A 25,368-nucleotide genomic window follows, 5' to 3' on the forward strand; every position below is an offset into this window, starting at 1 on the left:
TCATAATCCTACCTGCATACACAACCCCGTATAATCATATTTCTCCCATGTATGCTTTCTTTCTTAGCATTAAAATCAAATTGGCTTGTCTGACGATTTCTTGTTACACAAGCTGCACGTCCCCTTCTCTCTCTGCCCATATGCAAGGGGCAGCAATAGACTGAATTCTGTTTTTCAATCAAAATAGCCAGTTCCCAACATTCCTAATGGTGGGTTTTCCCATAGAGAAATACATCTTTAAGGTATAAGGATTTCACATACAACTTATTCACTTTGAAAGGTTAAAAATGATTTTGACAATTATTAATATGTGATTCTAGTAGAATACATGTGATTTATATATATATTATATTATATATTATATTATATATATATAATTATTTTATATAATATTATTTTATATAATATTATTTTATATAATTTATATATATATATATAATTATCATTTCAGTGTTCATTAAAATATAGAAGAACACATTTTCAATTATCTGATCAGGGTCCTCTCTCTTCTTAACCTTTGATCTTTTCATTCCTGTGTTTATTTCATGTAGGCCATCTTATCTATTTGGGTAGGCTTAAACAATCTATTAGATATGCTCTCTTTCACGTCTCTAAACCTGTTCCGTGGTGTTATAAATTCCTTAGTGACAAGATCTTTCTTAGTGATACAATATTTTCTTGCCTGGATGACCAGTTGTCCTATATAGAAAACCCTCCTGAATCTCTGGTTATATAAATCCTTTATTCTTTAATATCAAATATAGTTTTAGGCCTATTCTCCATCCTCACACCGGCCTCATTCTCTTCTCAGCCATTCACCAATCTACCTTTTATATGCCTCCTATCTTCAGCTATATTTACTTACATAATTTATACCCCACCTTGCTCCACAGTGGGAGCCAAAGCAGCTTATTAGTCTCTCCTCCTCATTCTTAATCCTGACAACAAACATGTAGGTTAGGCTGAAAGTATGTGATTAACCTAAAACCATCTAGTGAACTTCCACAGGAGGATGCGGGATTGAAACGTTTATCTCCCAGACCCTGTTCTGAAGCTCCAACAGCTACTCCACACTGGCTTTCATAGGATATCTGCTATTGAACAGTAGCAAGCAGCCAGGCCTAGTTAAGAAAACTGGATGGTTTCAAGTTATCCAAAGGCTGCTGTTAGGCCCAGGTTTACCAACCTCTATGTGGGTCCTGTAGAACTCACAGCATTACAACTGAATTCCAGACAACAGAAATCTGTCCCACTAGATACAGTGGCTGCTTTGGAAGGTGGATTCTACACTGTTATATCTGGCTGAGGCCTCTCCCCTCCCCAAGCCCTCCCCTCCTCACACTCCATCATAAAATTTCCAGGAAGTTCCCAACCTGCAGCTAGCAACTGTAGCCAGGCCTGGCCCCAATGAATGCTCCCTCAAAGGTTAAAATAGACTTGGAAAGAGTCATGCACCCTCCCCCTCCCTTTTTACTGACTGATCCAAGTCTGCAATCTGTGGTTGTGTAACAACAGTCATTGAGGAAATCTGTTGCTTAAAGCTACAGTAATTACTTTTTTATTTTGTGAGTTTTTACAAACCTACAAACCTCTCTCAATGTCATTCTTCTTTTCAAATTACAGATTTTTCTACAAATCTGGGGCATTTTCCGGTTTGCAGAAACCATTTACAGCTCTAATCACTGGATTTAAGTATCCTCAGATACTGCCAACTTCACTGTTACGATCAGAGAGGAGAGCTCCTATTGTTTCCAGCAGACATTCTTGTGATTTGTTTTAGTATATTCTTTTTCTCATTCCCTTGGGGAGCAGAGCATCAACAGCTTTGAGTGAGGATGTGGGAGGCCTGCAAGAACACAAACATTTTCTGATCAAGAAAGACCTAGGGTGTTCTATGAAGAAACTCTTGCTGCTTCAGTCTGATTCTACGCTCTTGTGCTTGGAAGTAAATTACCATTCCAAAAGTGAATATATGTATGGCTGCCAGATAATGATAAAACTTCACACTGATGGTGAATCTCCTTCCTGTACATTCTTGGGGAGGGGAGAAGATGCCAAACCAGTAAGTTAAATTTGACTGGTCTGTTTGAGAGTCCTTCATTTATGAAAAAATAAGGTTTGGGGAGAGAAAAGGGAGACCCAGCCCCCATCTTAGTTTACCCTTTGGTCCCATATAAAAATACTTACACTTTAAGCACAGCATCAGAGGATACAATCCTTAAGCTCAGCATTCAGTTTTTCAGGATACATTTGGAGAATGTTTGGACATGGCAAAAAGGGGAATGGTTTGGGAAAAGCACCATCAGAAGATTCTTCAAAATGACATTGAGGGCATTACCACATTCGCTATTCATCATTTAGCTCACTGTGGTCAAGTAAAGTATATTTCAGGGCTCATCTATGAAGAAACCCATGGGGCACTGACGGTTTTCTTGGAGGACGTGATCCAAGATGCTGTTAACTTAAACGGAACAGACCAAGAGAGAGACTGCGACAGCCACGGACAGTGTGCTGCCTCCACAGAGGTTGCAGTTATTTCTAGAAGTAATGAAACTGATACAGAGTTAAAACAAGGAAAAGTAGTATTCTCTTATTAAGATAGAGAATGATAGGAGTTGTAGTCTGTAGATTGTTGGACCATAGGTCTTTGAATTAGTTCTTTGATTGGCACATAATTGCCTTTCTTGGTTGGTTGTACAAAACCTAGTGAAAGTTTGTTTCCCTTTTTGTCATTTTTGGAATGGAGGGGCATGCTGATTCATTCAATTTTTCACAGCATTTTATACATTTCTCAGCTTAGAGTGTTAACTGTTGCTACATCCTAGTGCAGTGATGGCGATCCTTTTTGAGACCGAGTGCCCAAATTGCAACCCAAAACCCACTTATTTATCGCAAAGTGCCAACACAGCAATTTAACCTGAATACTGAAGTTTTTAGTTTAGAAAAAAGAGTTGGCTCCGAGGCGTGCGTTACTCAGGAGTAAGCTTGGCGAAGCAACCATGCAACACTTTGAACAGGTCGTGCCCAGTGGCCCAGGCCAGCCTATATGTGTGTGTGGGGGGGAGTGATTTTCCGCCACCGCACATGATGAACTCATGCGTGTGTGCCCACAGAGAGCGCTCTGAGTGCCACTTCTGGCACGCGTGCCATAGGTTCGCCACCACTGTCCTAGTGGAAATGTAAGTAGTCGATACTTTGCGTGGAGGCTACATGAATTTTTAAATTAATAAACCTGAACTGAAGATTTGTGTAATGTTTCTCTTGAACACTTATCACAAAGAGAGACATTCCTCTTGGGCTGGAAAAGTGCTATCTGCATACTAAAATTACATTGACTCACATTTTTACAAAACTGGCTGTATTTTCTATCCAGCAGATAATAAAAATTCTACAAGTTTAGAGCTTCTTATGTCAAGTACATTGCAAAGATGGGCAAATACACTAAAAGAGTATTTCTTACATAGATTTAGCACCCTCAAGGGGTAGGCTAACTGTCTTCAATACACTTAGAATGTAACTATAAGGGGAGGGGAGAGATGAAGAGAAAGGGATATCTGGAATTAAGTGCTATTTGCATACCTCCAGAGAGAAACCTTTACAAAGCTGAGATGCCACCAAGAAGTTGTGCTAGTGCTTACATAGACCACCATATGAGGACAGATGTCTGAGGACAGATGTCATATGAGGACAGATGTCATGTATCTTGGTTGCAGAAAAACAACCTACATGTAGTATATTGTACTGATAATAGATTACAACAAATGAGAACTCCACCCAGAGTAGGAGGAAAGCAAAATCTTTATTTGCAGATGTGCACGTTACTTAATTGGGAACAAGTTCCCTCCAATGAAATCTCTTATAATTTTAATGTATAACTCACAGTGCGGTTACAATTGCGACAATGCCCTGTTACAATATGACAGTACAAACTCCAGTAGAGTCCATTACAGAAAGATCACGACTTTGGCCCAAATCCTACTTTATACCTAATACTGACAGCCATTTGTTTACCTGCAACACTTTAGCAATCCTTCTACAGCAGGAAGTGAAATTTGTACATTGGTTTAACTTGTTGGAACTGGATGGACTCCTTTTTGTAATTGTGAAAACATCCCTGTGTTTATGTGTTTGATAAAGCTAAGGGGTTGTTTTTTGTAGTCTGGGTAAATATTTCTATGTATTACTGCTTACTAACACATCTGCAGCTGCTGGCATACCAATTGGAGCCTGCACCTTTAAATAATCAGGCATTTGCAAGGCTCTTCCTGGACGCCATTGTAGCACTCTGTGAACAGTGTATTTTAGCAAGACAGAGATTGTAACACATTACATGAAAAGCATTGTGGGTAAGTAAGCTGGCATAGAAATATTTACAGTAGAGGTTTTGAATGGCTGTAACTTAACAGTTTATTATGTTTGATATCACAGAATCCAGTTCTTTAGCTGGTTGTTGGCCTTTCATTACAATTCGAGCCTCACCCAGAGGCCTAGGAAGTTGTAATGTATCGGCATAGTATTTGTGCGGATCCAACAGGGCTGCTTTCAATATGACAGTTGTTAATTTTGTCGATTTGAAGATGTTTCAAGTGCTGCCCTAGCATTTCCGGAATGGCACCCAAGGTGCCAATTACCACTGGGATGACCTCAGCTGGTTTGTGCCACAATTGAAACTCAATTTTCAAATTGTGGTATTTTGTGATCTTCTCATGTTCTTTTTCAATGACCCTGCTGTCACCGGGTACTGCTATGTCGATGATGGTCACTTTCTTGTCCACAATCGCAGTGATGTCCGGTGTATTATTTGCCAACACTTTATCCATTTGGATTCGAAAGTCCCACAGGATTTTGACCTCATTTTCTGTGACTTTCTCTGGACAATGTTCCCACCAGTTTTTAGCTGTTCTTATGTTGTAAATACTTGCATAAATTCCAGTGGATCATCTTGGCCACTAAGCTGTGCCTGTTTGTGCTTAGTCTGAGCAATCTTTTTGCAGGAGCTGAGGACACAATCTACAGTTTCGTCAGCTTCTTTGCACAATTTGCACTTTGCATCATCAGAGGATTTTTCGATTCTGGCCTTGATCGAATTTGCTCTAATGGCTTGCTCTTGAGTGGCTAAAATCAGGAATTCAGTTTCCTTTTTCAGAGTTGCAGTTGTTAACAACAGCCAGGTCTTTTTCTGGTCCACCTTGTCGATCTTCAGAAATTGGCTGTGCAGTACTTTGTTGTGCCAGTTTTGAGTCCTCATTTTAGTCACACTTTTTCTGTATTCTTGTTTGGTTTTCTGGGTCTTCAGCAAATGTCGGCTCTTCACTTTAATCAATGCCTGTTTTTGATTTTCATTCACATAATTGGCCAGTGCATGTTTTTCCTCTTCCACTGTTTGCTTTACTTGCAGTATGCCACCAGATCTCTGGGGAAGGTATAGTCTATTCCAGTGATGGCGAACCTTTTCGAGACCAAGTGCCCAAACTGCAACCCAAAACCCACTTATTTATCGCAAGGTGCCAACATGGCAATTTAACCTGAATTTTAGTATAGAAAAAATGGTTGGCTCAGAGGCGTGCATTACTCAGGAGTAAGCTTGGTGGTAGTCAGTGGCTTTGCTTTGAAGCAACTGTGCAACGCTTTGAACAGGTGAATCTCGACCCTAGGAGGGTTTACTCAGAAGCAAATCCCATTGCCAGCAACCAATCTTACTCCCAAGTAAAGGATCACGCTTTAGTTCTTCCCATGAAAATCAGTAGGGTTTAACAGCGCTTAACAGGGTTACCTACACTGCTTTCCCAAAACTAGGTCTTAGGTTTAATGCTAATAATCTCCCTGAAATAATTTCACTATTATCACATGACGAACTCTGTGCACGTGTGCCCACTCTGAGTGCCACCTCTGGCACCCGTGCCATAGGTTCGCCACCACTGATCTATTCCGATCACTGCATGGGTATAAAGTATGGTGCATTGTCATAAGCTTCTGAGTTTTTCTATCCAACGCATCCAACTCAGTCTGGGTCCAGTTGATGATTCCCGCAGTGTACAGGATAACGGGTATGGCCCATGTGCTGATGGCCTTGATGGTATTCCCACCATTTAATTTGGATTTCAAAATTGTCCTGATGCTCTGGGTGTATTCTCTGCTGACCACAGTCTTCATTTGCCCATTCTTGCTGTTATCCAGTGCAAAATGCCCAGGTATTTATAGGCTTCTTTTTGGTAGCACTTGATCATCATCATCATCATCATCATCATCATCATCATCATCATCATCATCATCATCATCATCATCATCATCATCATCAATTTCAGCAAAACAGACTGGGCTAGCAGGAGGACTTTTTTCAAGGGAAATAAGCCTGTATGTGTTTATCCTTCGTGATGAAGCTATTTCTGCGAAATTATGTGCACAGTTGGAGTGATTGTTTATACTAATATGTCACTTGAAAGGATTTAAGTCTGTAATGGGCTGCACTGGAGTTTGTGCTTTCATATTGTAAGGGGGCATTGTCCCAGTTGTAAGGGCACTGTGAGTTTTACTTTAAAATTATACGAGGTTTCATTTCTAATTGCACAAGTGCATTGCAGGGAACTTGTTCCCCAATTAAGTAACATACAGATCTACAAACAAGATTTTGCTGTCCTCCTACTCTGGGCGGAGTTCTCATAAATTGTAATCTATTATCAGTACAATATACTACATGTAGGTTGTTTTTCTGCATGCCAGCTCATATTTAATAGTCGAAGCCCAGTGAGGCATTTGATACATGACATGAAATTCATTACTTTGGTCTCTCTGACTACACTTTAATTTTGACCAAGGTTATCATGACTATATTTGTATTTGGATTGTTCTGCTCATGTTGCCAGTACTTTATCACCTATTGAATTTATTTGCACCCTTTGAAACAGTGGATCATGGCATCCTGTTGAGGAGTTCGCAGGCAGAAGTAGGTATCCAAGGATGTATGTTGATTTAGTTTGAATCATTCCTCATGGAATGGGTTGCCATTGGAGGCCAGTTATCAGTGCGGGACCTATCCTGTGGGGTTCCAGTGCAGGGTTGCCAAGCCAGTGTTGCAAAATTTCTGGAGATTTAAGAGTGCAGTCTGTGGAGGGTGGGGTTTGGGGTCGGGAGGTTTGTGTACAGGATATCATGCCATAGGGTCTCACTCCAACCAGCCATTTTGTCTAGGTGGATTGATCATTGTCACCTGGAGAGCAACTGTAATTCTGGGAGATTTCAGCCCCCACCTGGAGATTGCCAACATGCTTTTCGTGTTCTATGTAAAATCATATATAGTTTGGGAACTGGTTGTCATCAGTATGCTACTCATATCTAGCTATGCATATCTTTATGCAAATCTCCTGGTGATATGATAGAGGTCCTGATTCGCTCCTTGACTTCTATGGTTAATTTGCTAACAGTGAACAAATTGCAACTGAACCCTGAAAAGACTGAGGTCATGCTGGTTGGGAGTTGGAGATCTTGAGAAGGACACTGTGCTTCGGCCTCCACTCTTGCTAATTCAGTTAAGAGCTTGTGGTTATATTGGATCTAACTTTAACTGCTAAAGAAGCAAGTTAATACAGCGGCAATAAATTTAATTTTAAGTATCACTTACAAAGCCCTTCATTGTCTTAAACCTTCCTATCCGCCAGACTGCATTTCCCTACCCCCACCCTGTGCGCTTCTATGAGCAAAATCCACAACTGCCCATACATGTGCATTCTCTGTTGTATCCTCCCACTGCCTCTTAACATTAGCCAATTATTGGTGCAATACTCACTGAATATTCTCAAGTTTGGCACCTTCTCTGTTTCAAAAGTGAGGAACAAAGGTTGAATTGTGAAGTATATTGCTGAAAGGATGTGCATAAATTATCATTAGCCTTCATGATATATTAAATTGAAAAGTGGTTTAAAGGGAAGACGGTAAACAATTAATCACTTTATGAAGGAAGATGTGTCTCAATGTAATGTTTATTATGTGAGAAAATTTCAAGACATTTATAACATTAGCTGTCTATTAGTGGTTTGTTTTACCCATTCTGAATTTAGATTATAGCATTACTCACCATCATTAGGTTAATCAGATATTGCATAAGGATGTTATGATTTTTATTAGATAACTGCAATAGGTATCATTTCATGGTTATTTTGATATAACGTTTATTGTTAATGGTAAGCATAATTAGTAATCGTTTAATGATTTTAAAATAATCTTATGTGTATAATTTTATCTTTTTCTTTTCGTCTTTAGAACTGTTTTAATTCTGTTTTCACTTTTCTGTTCTATTTATTCACAACTGCAAAAAATAAAGAAGTGTTTCAAGGCAAGAGACGTTCAGTGTTGGCGTTTTCCAATGCCTGCCCCTTAGGGTTGCCAGCCTCCAGGTGAGGCCTTGAGATCTCCTGGAATTAGAACTAATCCCCAGGTGACAGAGATCAGTTATCCTGGAGAAAATGGCTCCTTTGGTTGGTGGACTGTATGGTATTATACCCCACTGAGGTCATGCCCCTTCCCAAATGCCTCCGCCCCCAAATCCCCAGGTACTTCCCCACCCAGAGTTGGCAACCCTAGCACCCATAGAGAGACCTATACACTCCTTTCTCTTCCTCTCCCTCTCCTCTTGTATGTGGGACTGAGAGAGTTCTGAAGAACTATAACTGATCTGAGATCACCCAGCAGGCTATGTGGAAGAACAGGAAACAAATCCAGCTCACCAGATAAGAGTCCACAACTCCTGGAGGAGTGGGGAATCAAAGGGGGTTCTCCAGATAAGAGTCCACCTCTCTTAACCACTACACCATGCTCATGGATTTGCAATTCTATAAACATGGATTTTACTTTTGGGGAGTCCTTTTTACAATCTGCTTGGGTCTCTACTTTACAAAAGTTTGTGCTGGCATAAAGACATGGTTAGTTTTTTAAATGTCTCACCATTCCGTTTTGTGTTGCTTCATCAAACTAGCATGGTTACATCTGCAGAATTAATTTCATGGTGAAGAAACATTTGATTTTATACTATTTACAGTAAGGGAGCAATCCTAGCCAGGTCTAATTGAGGGTAAGACCAATTTTATTCCCTTAACTTTTGATCTCAAAGCATTCAAAGAACTGCAACCCACTGTGCTGCTATGACAGTCTAGCAAAGCATGAACATAATTTCGATATTTTTGCAAGTCTTGCTCATTGTTATAACAGCTAAATGAATGTGGAACGGGTTTCGCCACAGATTTTAAGCAGGGACAACATAGATCACGAAATCGCCTTCCAATCACGAACAAGCGTGCGTAATTCAAATCTTGTATTCCTCAAATGCAATTTTCATCCAATCATCAAACGCACAGTTGGCTATAAATTCTCTGCTCCTGCAAAAAGCAGTCTTTAGTTCAGCATGACTTTCTTTCATGGCTGCAGCATCAAGATCCTTCGCTGACAGCAAAAAAAATGGCCTGTACAAAGTAAGCAGGTCCTAAATCCTCTGGTGGCAAAGCAGTCGTGTAGCGCCAGTGGGGTAGGGGGTGCCCTGCCGTGGGTGCGCCATTGGGGTCACAGGATGGAAAATCACCCCCACACCCCTCCCCCTCCCCCCCGCTCCAAGCCCCTCACTTATCTTAGTGCCTCTCTCCTGCCCCTTTAGTTCCTCTCTCCTGCACCCTGGTGGGAACTACACTTCCCAGGGGACATTGCGAGACCCCCCCCCTCAGGAGGCATCTGCAGGAGTTGGGGCTCGCAAGGTCTCCTGGGAAGTGTAGTTCCCACCAGGATGCAGGAGAGAGGAACTAAGGTAAGTGGGGGGGGGGCATTGGGGAGGGGGCTGAGCCAGGCACCATTTTTCCCTGGATGCCATTTCCCCCCACGTTTCTGTGGCAAAATGCCATGCAAAGAGTTGATGATGAAAGCTGGCTCAAAAAAGCACTCCTATAACTGGGAGTGTGAAGAAACCACACAGCTACCGGCTGGGGTCAGTAGCTCTGTGAGAAAACTGCTGGTGTCAAAAATCCACCCAGCTGCTGTTTTGGAACCTGGATTTTAAGGCCAACCTCTGGTTCCAGAGTTTGGCTGTTCTGGCGCTGTTGTTCTCCAGTGCCTTCGGAACCATCCATTTAGTGCAGGGATCTGCAACCTGTGGCTCTCCAGATGTTCATGGACTACAAATCCCATCAGCCCCTGCCAGCATGGCCAAGTGGGTGGGGCTGAGAGAGCTCCGAGAAGCTGTGACTAGCCCAAGGTCACCCAGCTGGCGTGTGTGGGAGTGCACAGGCTAATCTGAATTCCCCAGATAAGCCTCCACAGCTCAGGTGGCAGAGCTGGGAATCAAACCCGGTTCCTCCAGATTAGATACACGAGCTCTTAACCTCCTACGCCACTGCTGCTCCTACACTTATGAAGCCAACACTCATGAAGGCCCCACTTCCCCCCCCCCCCTTATCATTTCAGCAGTGATGCACAGCAAACATTTCTCCCTGCTAAGGCCACTTCCAAACATGACTGTTTCTTTCCCAGATCACAGCAGCAGGCTGTTTTCATTACCCCTGTCCCTTCGAAATCCAAGATGTAGGGGAGAGTGAGCCCCTGACTGCTTAAACAAACAAAAAGTATTGTGGCGCGTCGAAAACTAAAAGATTGGTTGTAGTACAAGGTATTTTGGACTAGAGCCCAACTGGGGGTCAAAAGCCAACTAAAAGCAAAAAGTGCACTCTGTGGCATTTGTAGGTGAAGCGCACCTTATGTAAGACCCAGTGTGATGTAATGGTAAAGTTTTAGACTAGGATGTGAGAGACCTGAGTTCAAATCCTCTTGCCATTCTGTCATAGAATTATAAAGTTGGAAGAAACCTCAAGGCGGGTGCGTAACTGCAATGGGGACATCCGGGGCGGCTCGTCCCAGGCGACACCATTGCAGTCACATGGGGTGGCGGGGCCGGGAGTGTGTTGGAGGCGCTTCGGGGGCGCTTCAAGCACAGAGTGGGAGAGGGCGCGGGGCATGCATGGGCAGTTCAGACCCCTCCCTTCGTCACTGCCTCAAGGGCCATCAAGTCAAACTGCCTGCAGTGCAGGAACACACAGTCAAAGCACTCCTGACAGATGGCTATCCAACCTCTTTTTGAAAACCTCCAAAGAAGGAGACTCCACCCCCTCTCTGAGGTAGTGCATTCCACTGTCAAACAGCCCTTACTGTCAGGAAGTTTTTCCTGATGCTTAAGTGGAATTTGTTTCCTTCACCTTGAACCCATTGCTCCTGGTCTTAGTCTCTCAAGCAGCAGAAAACAAGCTTGCTCCCTCACCAACATGACATCCTTTCAGATATCTAAACATGGCTATCATATCACCTCTTAACCTTTTCTTCACCAAACTGAACATACGCAGTTCCCTAAATCTCTTCCAGGATGAACTTGGCAGTCTCTGAGCCCAACAAAGCTCACATGGTGGTTGTTTATGAGGATTCAATGAAGGAGTGGCAATTGAGGAAGTGAGCTGCTTTAGGTCTCCAGTGAGGAGGAAAAGCAGGACATAAATCACTACACAAGTTAAGCACAGGGACAGTTCTCAGCAGCAGCAGTGGCATAGTGGTTAAGAGCAGGTGTACTCTAATCTGGAGGAACCAGGTTTGATTTCCTGCTCTGCCGCCTGAGCTGTGGAGGCTTATCTGGGGAATTCAGATTAGCCTGTGCACTCCCACACACACCAGCTGGGTGACCTTGGGCTAGTCACAGCTTTTCGGAGCTCTCTCAGCCCCACCTACCTCACAGGGTGTTTGTTGTGAGGGGGGAAGGGCAAGGAGATTGTAAACTCCTTTGAGTCTCCTGCAGGAGAGAAAGTGGGGATATAAATCCAAACTCTTCTAAATCCAAACTCTTCAACAGCCCTAGTAGGTGAAAACAGTTCTTTCACTAAGCTACTTTAAAGACTGACCTGTGAGAAAACACTGTGACAAGACTGGAGACAGTCTTCAGCAGATGCAAGTTAAGTAGACTGCAATTCTGTGCTCACTTTTTTCTTGGGACCTAACCCAATATGGAAATTGGTGGGATTCAGCAGGTTCGCACCATTTTGGCAGAACCGGTTGTTAAAATGGTGCTTGAAAACAACCAGTTGTTAAATTATTTGTATCCCACCAAGGCAAACCAAAGCTTCAACAAATATATCACAAAACAAAGTCAAGCTTCTGATTGGTTTCATCAGTGGGTGGGTTTTATTAGCACCTTTGACCAGCAGAGACAGGCTATGGTAAGGATTACAGCTGCTTTATCTCTTTTACCAAACTATCCTCCTCTTCCTCTGTCTCACTATCCGCTTCCCCCTTTTTATCAAGCCACTGGTATGTATAATAGATACCACCGCATCTGGATGAAGGTAAATTCAGCTTACGCAGGGAGTCATAGCTGGGCTGAGTGTGGTCCAGGTTTCCTTGGTTCAAGATCCAGAAAAAAGTATAGAAAAATAGAACCACTACAATGAAGGAGGTTAGAAATCCTGCAGCAACGCCAGTAGTCAGTGGGATGATCCATCCAAAGAGACTCCGGTTGTATGGCTTCAGCGGCTTTTTCTCAATGATAAGTTCCAAATCTTCCCATGCCGTTGCCTTGACTTGATTCTGGGACCAGCCTCTGTCTCTCCGCAGCCGGCCCTGTTCACCTTTCTCTTCTGTCTCTTCCAAGAGCAAAGAGGAGGTGAGATGTTTGACTGTCTTGTGATAGTCCTCCACGTTCTTCTTGATCTCCAGGTTCTTGTCCTGATTGAGGTTCTTGCCCAGCTCCTTTGAAACATCAGAGCGCCCAATTTGCTGGATAGCTCGAGACAAACGGTCCCAGTACATGGTGTCTCCTTCTGTTTGTAGCCACTGGCTCAGGGTCTCTTTGCACTCCTTGACGCTGGTGATGTCTCGCCGCCGTCGGGTACGGATGGGGTTCTTACTCTCCAAGAGCCTGTTCAGCTCTTCTTCCACATCCTGATCAGGGCCAGTGATCTGAACATAGAAGGCCTGGCATTCTTCTGGAGACAGAAGTTCTGATATACGCCCCATCATGTGTAGCCCAATGTCGTCAGCTACTGTATCATCACAAGAGGCAGGCACTGTCAGCACAAAGAGAAGAACGCCTGCTGGAGTCACCATTGTGCAGGCCTATGAGGACAGAAAAAGAGCACTAAAACAGGAAGGGAAACTGAAGGTGTACGTGTGTAATCTTTATATCAATATATTTTCTGTAACTCTTCTCTGTGTGGCACAGGATTCTGGCCCCTTCATCAGGGCTTCATTTGAGCCAGAATTCAGCCCTGAATATTAATTTTATTTAACCTCTTGTGTAACAATGTAAATTGTAACACACACACACACACACACACAAACTTCACATACCTTATTTCTTATTCTTATCTATAAAATCAAATCTATGTTATTCAAGATTCAGTATAGGAAGACAGATTTAGAATTTGCTCTGGTTTTGTGAGTTATGCTCCAGAAAGGTAATCATAATTTCCTCACACTTTTTTCTACTATGCTTGTCAGATCCTAATTTGTTGAGAAAATTTATTTAAGACTAACAAGACAAATGAAGGGGGGAAATATTAATCCAGACCAGTGGTGGGATCCAAAAATTTTAGTAACAGGTTCCCTCGCGAGCACCCCTCAACAAAGGGGGCAAAGGCATACCTAGGCTCAGCCCTGGGCAAAACCTGAGTTGGATGCCCCCCCCCCCACATGGGCAGCTACCCCACCACGACCCCCAAAATTTTTTTTGCACCAGGTCATTTCTAAATCATCATCACATTATAGAAAATGCCCCAACTCACAAATCTGAACACAGCAATGGTGAAACACACAGGTTCTTTGATAGAGACTGGTGAGATAAAAGGTACGAAAGGCTGAGAATCAATGAATTGCAGTACCTGGAAGGGATTAACCCAGTTCAGGGAGTTACATTATTAGTCGCAATTGCTATATGGAACCTTCACGTTCAAAGGCAGTAATGCCTCTCGGGGAGGCGAGGGCGTGGAGATGGAAAAGCGGACCCAATTAGTAACCCCCTCTCGGCACACACAAATAATTAGTAACCCACTCTCGGGAACTGGTGAGAACCTGCTGGATCCCACCTCTGATCCAGACCATCAATCTATATACAGTGGGCATGGTTTTCCCTTAGGCCTAGAAAGGTACAGGGGATATTAGAAATAGTAGCCTCTCTTATTTCTACAACACAAGTGTACTGAAGAATGGAAATTCATTATGTATGCTGCCTGATTCTACACCTGGTCAGGTCAACTTTACTTTATGCAATAAACAGATAATCTGTGTGCATAATGCTGGCAGGGGCTGATGGGAATTGTAGTCCATGAACATCTGGAGAGCCAAAGCTGAACACCCCTGCACAGGCGTAGCAAGTGGGGGAAACGCCCGGTACACTGGTGCATACTCTGCCCTGCCCAGGAATGCCCCAACCCGCAGCCGGAACACCCTCACCACACCCCCACAGGGGCACGCACCCAGTGTGTCGCGCCCCCCCTCCCCGTCCTCTTGGAGCTACGCCTCTGCACCCCTGCTTTATAGGATGAACTGCATATGGGCCGGTAATTTTTTTGGTCATCTGAAGGTGATTAATTTGACATCCTGTGTGTACTGCTATTATCCTGTTCATTAACACAAGTAATGAAATGGAAACAAGCTAGATCTTTCACCTCTTCCATCAGTGCTTATACAAGATTCATTACAGAGTGGAGGCTACACATTTAAGGAATCTGAAATGAGTGATGAGTACTGACCAACTCCTGGAGCAAAGTATGTCTGCCTCAGAAAGCTCTAGAACATTTCCTGTAGAACTGAAAACCCCCTGAATGTCTGATGTCATAGGCAATGTCTGGGGTTCTGCTTTCTTTCTCCCTACTTACAGAAACAGGACATATAAAGAAGCATGCATAGACTCCTAAGTATTTATTTATCTCCAGCTGTGCACAAATGGAACAAGAAAATTATTCTTATCATTTTTGGCAGAAAAAGCAGCTTCCCTAATTACTGGTCCCAGCACTCAGACAGAAATCAGAACCTGTATTTAATGTTTAGATGCCATTTAAAATAGAAGAAGAAGAAGAGTTTGGATTTATATCCCCCCCCCCCCCGCCTTCTCTCCTGTAGGAGGCTCAAAGGGGCTTACAGTCTCCTTGCCCTTCCCCCCTCACAACAAACACCCTGTGAGGTAAGTGGGGCTGAGAGAGCTCAGAAGAACTGTGAGTAGCCCAGGGTCACCCAGCTGGCATATGTTGGAGTGCACAGGCTAATCTGAATTCCCCAGATACGCCTCCACAGCTCAAGCGGCAGAGCGGGGAATCAAACCAGGTTCCTCCAGATTAGAATGCACCTGCTCTTAACCACCACTCCACTGCTGCTCCTTTTAAGCACTGTATTAACAAAACAGGAGTTTAGTGGTACCTAGAAACTTAACGGACCTCACTTCATTGATAAATACAGCTACAGATAACCTTTAATGGCATATGGCTAATTTCATTGGATGCAGGCAGTGTGCATCTATATTGATAACAGACAGGCTGGAAAAAGCAGGGAGCAAGATGATGCGAAGAGAGGCTGGTTTAACACAAGATTCCACCCCACCCCCACCCCGCCCCCCAAAAGATCTACTCATGGATTGCTCATCCGTCTGGTGGCTATGGAATTGTGTTTTGAGTCTCTTTGTCTGTAGGTGGCAGTACACTTCCAAGTAAATTTTGTGAAAATTCTTTCAAAATGCTCAGGGTGGCCCTACATGGTTTACCCATTCTATGAGGTAGGGTGCATGTTGCCAATCCTTCAGCTGGGTCCTGGAGTTTTCCTGGACTTACAAGTGGCTTTCAGACTACAGATATCGATTCCACTGAAGAAAATGGCAGCTTCAGAGTGCATACTTTGTAGTTTACCACACGTTCTCAGTGAAATCCTTTCCCAATTCTCCCCACCCACCAGTACTGTTCCCAAATCTTCAGAATTCCCTAGGCCAGAGTTGGCAACCCTGCCCATATCCCTACAGTAAAAACATGGCTGAGCAGGAATGTGAGCCTGTATTTCACGTGCATTGACTCCCCAAGTAAGCATTACATTCCAACCAATCTGGTTGGGTGAGTTCATCTATCTGCCACTTCTGATTTCAGCACAGGGACAAGATTATCAGTAAGTTTTAAATACCTCCTTTAAGTATATTCAAGAGTAATTGCAGAAAACACTGCATTTTGAGAACAGTTGGTTGTTTTTAATAACCAATTAATGGAATATTTGTTTATTTACTTCATTTATACTCCACCTTTTCTTCCCAACAGGGACAAAGTAGCTTACATCATTCACAAGAGAGCAGCAGTGGCGTAGGAGGTTAAGAGCTCGTGTATCTAATCTGGAGGAACCGGGTTTGCTTCCCAGCTCTGCCGCCTGAGCTGTGGAGGCTTGTCTGGGGAATTCAGATTAGCCTGTACACTCCCACACACGCCAGCTGGGTGACCTTGGGCTAGTCACAGCTTCTCGGAGCTCTCTCAGCCCCACCTCACAGGGTGTTTGTTGTGAGGGGGGAAGGGCAAGGAAATTGTAAGCCCCTTTGAGTCTCCTGCAGGAGAGAAAGGGGGGATATAAATCCAAACTCCTCCTCCTCCTCTAGTTTCTCTTTAGAGCAATCCTGTGAAGTAGATTAGGCTGGCATCAAACCTGGGTCAGTCTCTGCCACCTTTTATAGTACAAGGATGTGTGCCTTCAAACTCATATCTAGTACCTAGGTTTATTTAAAGCCATAGTTTGTAGAACAAGTGAGCAGGTCAGAAATGGGGGAATAAACACACATGATCTGAAGTTAAAAAAAAAGAGGCTGCTCCCCCACCTAGAAGGCACAGGGCTTGCTAACAGTGGGTTGGGAAATTCCTAGAGATTTGGGGGTGGAGCCTGGGGAGGCCAGGTTTTGGGGAGGGACCTCAATGCCATAGCGTCCACACACCCCCCCCCCCCCAGCAGCCATTTTCTCCAAGGGAACTGACGTCTGTTGTGTGGAGACCCTAATTCCAGCAGAATTCCAATTGCCACCTGGAGGCTGGGAATCCTATGGGGCACCTTTGCTGTATATATTTATAGAAAAGGTTTTCTTTCACTGTCTAGTTTAAGAGCTGATCCAGATTCAGAAGCCCGTTATTCACTGAAATTAATACATATGGCCTGCCTGCAGTTAAAGAAACTTACCCTACTTGTACAGTGACTGCCCAGCACGGACTCTGTATTATCAGCAGGCAACACTATGCAAGCAGCAGTGGCGTAGTGGTTAAGAGCAGGTGCACTCTAATCCAGAGAACTAGGTTTGATTCCCTGCTTTGCCACTTGAGCTGTGGAGGCTTATCTGGGGAACTAGATTAGCCTGTGCACTCCAACACACACCAGTTGGGTGACCTCTGGAGCTCTCTCAGCTCCACCCACCTCACAGGGTGTTTGTTGGGGGAGAAGGGCAAGGAGATTGTAAGCCCCTTTGAGTCTCCTTCAGGAGAGAAAAGGGGGTATAAATCCAAACTCTTCTTCTTCTTCTAGATTGGGGTTCCCTAACTCACCTGATTCCACTCAGTCAGATGACAGCTGCTGGGATCTAATTTTCCAAACAGGTCTGATTTGGATTGAGACTACAGTGCAAGGGAAAGCCTTCCCCCCCCCCCCCCCCAAACTAGCCACAGGTTATTTTTCCTGCCCCCACCCCCACCCCCAGCCTAAACTAGCCGCAGGTTATTTTTCCTGAGGGGTTTTTTTTTGGAGGGGGATGCATGCAGGTATATGTTGTTGCTTGGGCTTTGATATTCTTATATCTGTTGATTTTGTTGTTCAGCCATAGTCACAGAAGACTGGAAGATCAGATGACTAACAAGAGCACAGAGCAGAACTCTCCTTAAAGTTCTGAAATTTGCGGTTCAGGTTTCTTGCTACTTCCTAAGCATGCCCTTGACAATTGTTGGTTAAGAGGCTGCTATGCAGAAAACGTCCTTCTTTTAGCTGCAGGTCCACTTTACACCTTCCTGTAAATCCTACAGAAAGCCCCATTAGAAATACACAGTGGTCTCATTGTTCTTCCTTAGGAAGGAATGAACACACACACACACACACCCTCCTTTTATAAAGTTGCTGCCTTGCTGTGGAATGAAAACAAATAATCCACTTTTTGAGAAGAGAGGCCCACCAAGGGCCTAGTTTTCTCCTTTAATTTCATTCATGGAATCCAAAGTGCAAAAGGGGGCCACAGCGGGACCAAAGGAAGAAAAAGCTGTTTAATTGAATTGCAGTGAGGTTTTGGATTATATCTGAATTGCAGTTGAGGTTGTCCCCTTGTTCTCTAGTAGATCATGACGTACATAGGCCCTAGCAAAGTTAAACCTTCTTGTTGCCAATTCTGTGAGTGGTGGGGGTGGGAATTCCTGGAAATGTGGGGGCAGAACCTGGGGAGTGTGATGTTTGGGAAGGGTGTCATGACATACATAGATCATGACGTACCAGCGAAGTTAAACCTTCTTGTTGCCAACTCCAAGAAGTGGGGGGGGGGGGTCCTGGAGAGTTGGGGGCAGATCTTGGGGAGTGTGATTTTTGGGAAGGGAGGTCAGCGGGGATGTCATGTCATAAAATCAGCCTTCCAAAGTTGTCATTTTCTTCAGCGAAAACGATCTCCGTGGTCTGCAGATCAATTATAATCCCAGGAGAACTACGCTTGGAGGTTGACGACCCTGCTTCTGGGTTATGACACCTCACTGAACAGACAACTTATCAAAAACATGCTGGACATGTTTAAAAACATGCTGGACATGTTTAGTTTTAAAAGGGACTTGGACAGATTTATGGAGGAGAAGTCGATTTATGGCTACCAATCTTGATCCTCTTTGATCTGAGATTGCAAATGCCTTAGCAGACCAGGTGATCGGGAGCAACAGCCGCAGAAGGCCATTGCTTTCACCTCCTGCATGTGAGCTCCCAAAGGCACCTGGTGGACCACTGCGAGTAGCAGAGAGCTGGACTAGATGGACTCTGGTCTGATCCAGCTGGCTTGTTCTTATGTTCTTATGACATGTCAGGGATGGAGTGTCTGGCACCCTGCTGCCTGTAATCTCTTATAGAGCTACAGCTTTTCCTGTAATATTGAGTTGGACCCAGAGCCTCACAAGCTCCCTGCTCTTATTTATGGGATTCCAGCCTGAGAAAGTTTCCTTAGGAGTGAAAAAAGAACCTACAGAGGCTTTGCAAACAAGGAGAGATTTCCCCTTCATATCTGGAAACCTGCCACCAGAGGGTAGTAGGGCTCTATCTCGTCTGTTCTTCCTTTCCCTCCTCTTCTATAGTAAGTCCAAACAACATCTGAACAAAAATAGGCATTTAACCCTTGACGCTTGCAGCTTCAGGAGAGAGCAATGTTCAGAAAAGCAGAAGCATTTTCAGGGTGGCAGATGCTTAACCCCTTCCTACCCACCCCTTTGCTGCTGCATCCTTGCCAGTTGGCCCTTCTCCATGGGACTCCAGATGAGCATTTGCAAGCATACATGTACTTTTGTGTCCCGCCTATCAGGCAAGAACAGGTCCAGGCCCACTGCTTCAACCCAGCTCTGCAACCTGTGGTGGGTGTGGAAGAGGGCCTACCCATATTGATGCCTCCTATATTGAGGAGTTGTACTGTGTGTGATGGGTCCCTTCTGGGAGGAGATTCTGCTTCACCTTTTAGGGAGTGTTTCCGGTGTGGGTCTCAGGGTCAGGGGGGTGGCTTATCCTGCCACACTGATTCAGATGGCTCACGACATTTTGTCCTAAGGCATCTTTCCCTGTTATTAGGATTTTGCCAAGTTTTACTCCCCTCCCCCAAATGCTCCACACTAGAGGGGGTAGAAGAGTTAAATGGGATGTATGAACAGAAGTCAGCATTGTTGCACACTCAGTAGTGAGCCACTGTACCCATTTCCATGTTACAGGGAATGTACGTACGTCCTACATGTATGTGTGTACATGTTTGAAAGAAAGAGCCAGCATGGTTCACTTTACAAATGAAGCCAAGGACCAATACCTAGATAAAGGTTGGGTTTAAATCACAGATTAAGTGCATTCAGAAGAAACATAAGAAATATTCAGTGCACTCGTGAAAAAATATCAGGTGTGCACAATACACACCTTCCAGTATTCACTGTTATTTGTGAATTGTATCTCATGAAGGCTCTTTCTAGAATAAATGATAGCCTTTATGGTGCCATAGGAGTTGCACCAGATTAATGTGGTTATTCTTCCATCACCAAACTGCATATGTTGGCTTCCCACTGAATGCCCTCAAAGAGTAGGAGACACATCCCACCATTTATGCACTGTATATAAGATATGCCAGAGCAACCTGCTGTGGAGGCCAGACTACAGGAGCCTTTGCTTTAATCCAAATACCTTTCTTTCTGTGCCCAGCAAAGGCAGCCCTTTGCTGCAAAACTTCCTTCCTGTGGTGCTAGCTAGACCAATGTTTTTTAAGGAGTCTCAAAGAGGCTAGAGCAGTGGTGGCGAACCTATGGCACAGGTGCCAGAGGTGGCACTCAGAGCCCTCTCTGTGGGCATGCACAGAGTCCCCCCTCCCCACACACACATCTAGGCTGGCCTGGGCCACTGGGCTCGATTATTAGCATTAAACCTAAGACCTAGTTTTGGGGAAGCAGCTTATCTGAATTCCCCAGATAAGCCTCCACAGCTCAAGTGGCAGAGCAGGGAATCAAACCCGGTTCCTCCAGATTAGAATGCACCTGCTCTTAACCACTATGCCACTTCTGCTCTCATATGGTACTATCAGGAAACCAGTGGCTGCCAGAGGCAGGAAAATGGTGCTGATGTAGGCATGGCTTCTGAAAATGTGCATGGCATGACTATATGCTTGGACCGTGTTTTCTTTAAAATTAGCATAAAACCCTTGACATTCTGGGATCCACATATCTGAAGAACACCTCTCCCCAAAGGAATCTGTGCACTTTCTATGAACAGTTATGTTTTTTCTCCCTATCCCTCCTGCCTGGGCCGTACACACAAAGCCTGTGCTTCGTGTTATTTCTCCTCCTTGTGGAGCGGACTATCAAAGGGAGTGAGGAGGGTTACCTTGCTGTGGAGGTTCAGAAAGAAATACAGAACTGTTTTAGTAGCTTTTCAGTTATTTCTGATTGGGGGAAAGTGGGAAATCAGTGTTTTAAATAAATAGAATCATAGAGTTGGAAGAGACCCCAAGGGCCATCGAGTCCAACCCCCGGCAATGCAGGAACACACAATCAAAGCACTCCTGACGGCTATCCAGCCTCTGTTTAAAAACCTCCAAAGAAGGAGTCTCCACCAATGTATGTATGGCTTCTTCCTCGTGTTGTAATTGGCATGGGAGACGTACATGCTAATGAATCAAATGCTGGCTCCATGTTTTTTGTTTGTTTGTTTGCTCCTCCCCTCATGCTTCACACAGGTCAACTGCTTGGAAGCATGAAAACATACTCATGAATGTAGGTGTCTGTCCTTTGCTGTTTTAGAAAAATGAAAACGAGTTAACCTGGGGCTGTAAGTGGATACGTTTGGGTTAGCACAAGCACCAGCCAATTAGCACACTGCACAGGGGGATCATTTGCATTCCAGCTTCACTCTGGACAGAAAAATCTTGTACACACATTTTGTACACACAGAGACAACAGCCTCCATTGCAGTTGCAGGGGTATTGGCCATGTGGCTAACACCATTGGAAGTATATATAATTGCGGTGAGCATCATTGTTGATAGCATAATGTTTGTATTCTTCAGCTAGCACAGAGAACAAGCAGGATGGCATGTTCCTTCTCATGATCTGATCTCTTGGCAACCCAGTTTTTGTAATGTGTAGAACTTTGTAAACCCTCATAGCTTCATTAACATCTGGAATGCCCTGAAAATTCTTTTATTTGGTTTGCTTTTTGATAAAGACTACAGAACAAAGAATGCATGGTTCTCTACAAGCATATTTTACAAGAATTATTCCAACAACTGATGTCAAAGAACAGATTGAACCACATATCTTCGTCTCAAATATGAAAAATTCCTTCCTTCACCAGCTATATCCTGCGTAGAAGTTTGCAGTGCTTTACTGATTTGTACGTCAGATCCCTGAGAATGCTTGTCAGAATCATCATTGAAATCACAAAGACTCATGACTTTTTGGTAAGACTGAAAACAAAACTTATCCAGCAGCTTATCATTCCATGTAATCTCTTTAATACTGTGTAATACTTTTCTTTTTAAAATACAGTATTTTCTGAGGTAGACCATTACAGTTCAAACGCATTTTTTCAGACATTAATAAGACATGAATTAAATACTTTCATGTACAATATGTTGCAAAATGAGGTAGAAATGGTTACAGAGGATGTACAAAGTCAAAAACTATTTTTTTTAAAAAAAAGGTCTTCAAAAAATCCAGTACCACTTTTTGGAGGGGATAAAAAGAGAGGAGCCATCTTCCTGTGGTGTGTATCTTTGACACCTTTTAGAATTTCCAGTGAAGGTACCAGCATGGTATCAAGAGACTGTATCCACAGCTACAATCTCTTGAAAACTGGATGCTACCAGCATTACCGGACCTTTAGTGTTCAAAATTATTAAATCCCATGCAACAGTTGGGCTTGGATGACCATATGGACACAGCAGTATGCTAGCAATGTGGTGATCATTAGCTTTATTTCCAATCATGCTTTCATTTTGCCCCTTCAGGGAAGTATTTCAGAAGACCACAATATTGCTGTGTCTGTTTATACCCTGCCCCAATGCATAGAAGATTCTTGGGAATTCGGTGAGCCAAACAGTCAGCTAACATAGAGTTCTCATTCGTGCAGAACTTTCCCAAGAAAACTCACCTTACTGAGGAGTTCCTGGTAAACATGGAAGGACCCTAGAGTTCCCTGGAACATGCAGCCTAAATGTAACTGATCCACATCATTTAAAAAGTATGTCTTAATAAACAGAGGGATTTTTGTTTGTTCTTTAAATCAGTGGGCCTTTCCCCACTTCCCTTAAGCCCCGCGCTACTCGAGGAAAGTAGCGCGGGGTCCCTCGGCACTCCCCACTGAGAGGGGCGGAGACAGCGCAGCCGCCCCGAAGCTGCTGCTGTCACACCCCTCAGCGCGCAGCATCCCAGGCGCTCTTCTCAACGGCGCCTTTTGATGGCCCCGCGCAGAGCGCGGGGTCGTGGGGACGGCCGGGCGCGCGCCTGGGATGCTGCGCGCTGAGAGCAGCGCGCGGCATAGAGGGGAAGGACGAAAGTGGGGAAAGGCCCAGAGTTGGCTACATGTGACTGTGTGCTAACTTACTGCAAATTTGGGCACGATGACCCTCATAATAAACTCCCAAATATGTCCCCATTAAATTCCTTACACTGGTGGAATTTTAAAAGGTGAGGCAAGACAATGGCTTTCTTTGGGACAGCTTTCTGTAGCTGGTGCATGGAATAGTTGGTAGCGACTCTATATTCCCCACTATAGTTTTGAGCACGTTCGAAGGAACTAGTTCTGGTAGCCCTCTTAAAATAAAATGCACTGTTAAGCAACAGCCACACAGCTAAGAATGCTACCAGTTATTGGTAGGAAGCACCTTCAGACTTCGTGATGTGAGTATGCTGTAACAGGCATTGAAGTGCTTGTTTTTAAGCTAACTTGTAGTAAACATGTAGAACACAAAAATAAATGAGGTAGATACTAACTCCACACAACAGAAAGTAGACGTAACAACTAAATTCAAAAGTATGTTCTTCCATACCTTCCAAAGAAATGTGGACTTTGAAATAACCGTAGGCTTCTTGAAATGGCGCAGAGAGAGACACACACAAAGATATGGCCACTTATTATTTAACAGAAGGATGAAAAGTATTTGCTGTGAAGAATGAGGTTATTTCTGAGAGTGTTCCACTGTACAACTTCCTAGGTGGAGCCACCAAACTGGACCAGAAATCCAGAGCAGTGAAGCTGAAGCTGTTGGCCCCAAAAGCATACAGTAATGCTTGCTTAGCAACACACATATGCTCAAAATGTGGAAGCAGCCTGATCTCCCCCCTTCGTAATGAGCATTATACAAATACACATCCTTCCAGTAGCAGCTGGTTCCCTCCCAAAGGAGGGAGTGCTGAGTCTCACTGTCTTCCTGAACTACTCTTCCTCCATGCCACTGCTTTCTACCTCCTCCATCCCATGGAAGGCCTCTGCCATCATCCAAGACAGCCCAATGGAACATCCATGTTCAGAGACAGTGTACCTGAATATTCAAATACTGAGGTCAAGCAACAGAGCAACACTATTGTCTTCACAGGCCAGAAACTGAGTAGTCGGGAGAAGTGGAATCTGAACCCCAAACACCAGCATCTTTCTACCTCTCCCTCTTAAATTAGTTCCAACAGCACTTCCACTTCTAAAGATTCATTCCAGATTCCCTAAATTCATTTCCCCATCACTGTTTCTCATTTGCAGCAAAAATAAATCCTTTTCCTTGATTTGTGTCGACAAGACAGTCTTGGACTAGAGCACTTCTCCTATGCAACCCGATCCTGCATGAACTCAAGAGCTGCTTTCCTGCTCCCTCTTATCCTCCATATTGTACGAGACTAAGTGCACCATGTATGTGTATCGGGGGGAGGGAGGGAGGGAGGGAGGGGGAACCAGCCATCATGCCAGTGAGGAGGAAGGCTCCTTTCCCCAGCCTTCTTTCAGAGCCCCTGAATACAAAGAACAGGGACACCTACTAACATAGACCAAGTTTCACCTGTAGAGACAGGTGAGGAGCAAACGCCAGTTGCACACTTTGCACTGATGCCAACAACTCAGTCTGGTATGCATGTGCCAGTGAATTAGGTGAGCAGGAAGTGCTACAATAGTGAAAGAGTAGTATAGACTGCACCACTTAAGACTGCAAACAGTCCATCTTTGAATATTTCTTTTTAATGACTATGCGAAGGAGAGAAGGCAGCATGGTATATATAGCCTGATCTTGTCAGATCTCAGCTGCTAAGGTAGGGTCAGTCCTTGGAAGGGAGGCCTCTAAGGAAGACTCTGAAGAGGAAGGTGATGGCAAACCACCTCTGTTCTCACTTGCCTTGAAATGCCCTTGCTGGGGTTGGCATGAGTCAGCTGCAACTTGACAGAACTTTATACAAACATACACATACAGAGACCATAACAATGTAAGATTAGCGCTGTAGGGAGAAAGATGCTGCTCTCTGTTTTTGTTTATTTTCTGTTGCAGAGGATTTTTAATATAGGGGAGCCATTCCAGGCCTGCAGTCTGATGATGGTACAGTCCTTTCCATACCTCTGCAATGTACAACCTCATTCCCACCTAACTCTTCTGCTCGTGTGAACCAGGATGGAGGTGACACCA

At 44.0% G+C, this 25,368-nt stretch overlaps 1 protein-coding gene across 1 annotated transcript; it reads right to left on the minus strand.

Moving 5' to 3' along the window:
- Positions 1–12,237: 12,237 nt before the first annotated feature.
- Positions 12,238–13,721, minus strand: TMDD1 (transmembrane and death domain 1). The gene has a single exon (XM_048487435.1). It carries the CDS (start codon positions 13,114–13,116, stop codon positions 12,238–12,240), a length of 879 nt encoding a protein of 292 aa, XP_048343392.1. The 5' UTR covers positions 13,117–13,721.
- Between the last annotated feature and the right edge of the window lie 11,647 nt (positions 13,722–25,368).

Source organism: Sphaerodactylus townsendi, linkage group LG03 (assembly GCF_021028975.2).
Source record: "Sphaerodactylus townsendi isolate TG3544 linkage group LG03, MPM_Stown_v2.3, whole genome shotgun sequence".
Classification (NCBI taxonomy): Eukaryota; Metazoa; Chordata; class Lepidosauria; order Squamata; family Sphaerodactylidae; genus Sphaerodactylus; species Sphaerodactylus townsendi.

Excerpts from the sequence above, each read along its gene's own strand:
- TMDD1 (XM_048487435.1), bottom strand. The coding sequence starts at position 13,116 with ATGGTGACTCCAGCAGGCGTTCTTCTCTTTGTGCTGACAGTGCCTGCC.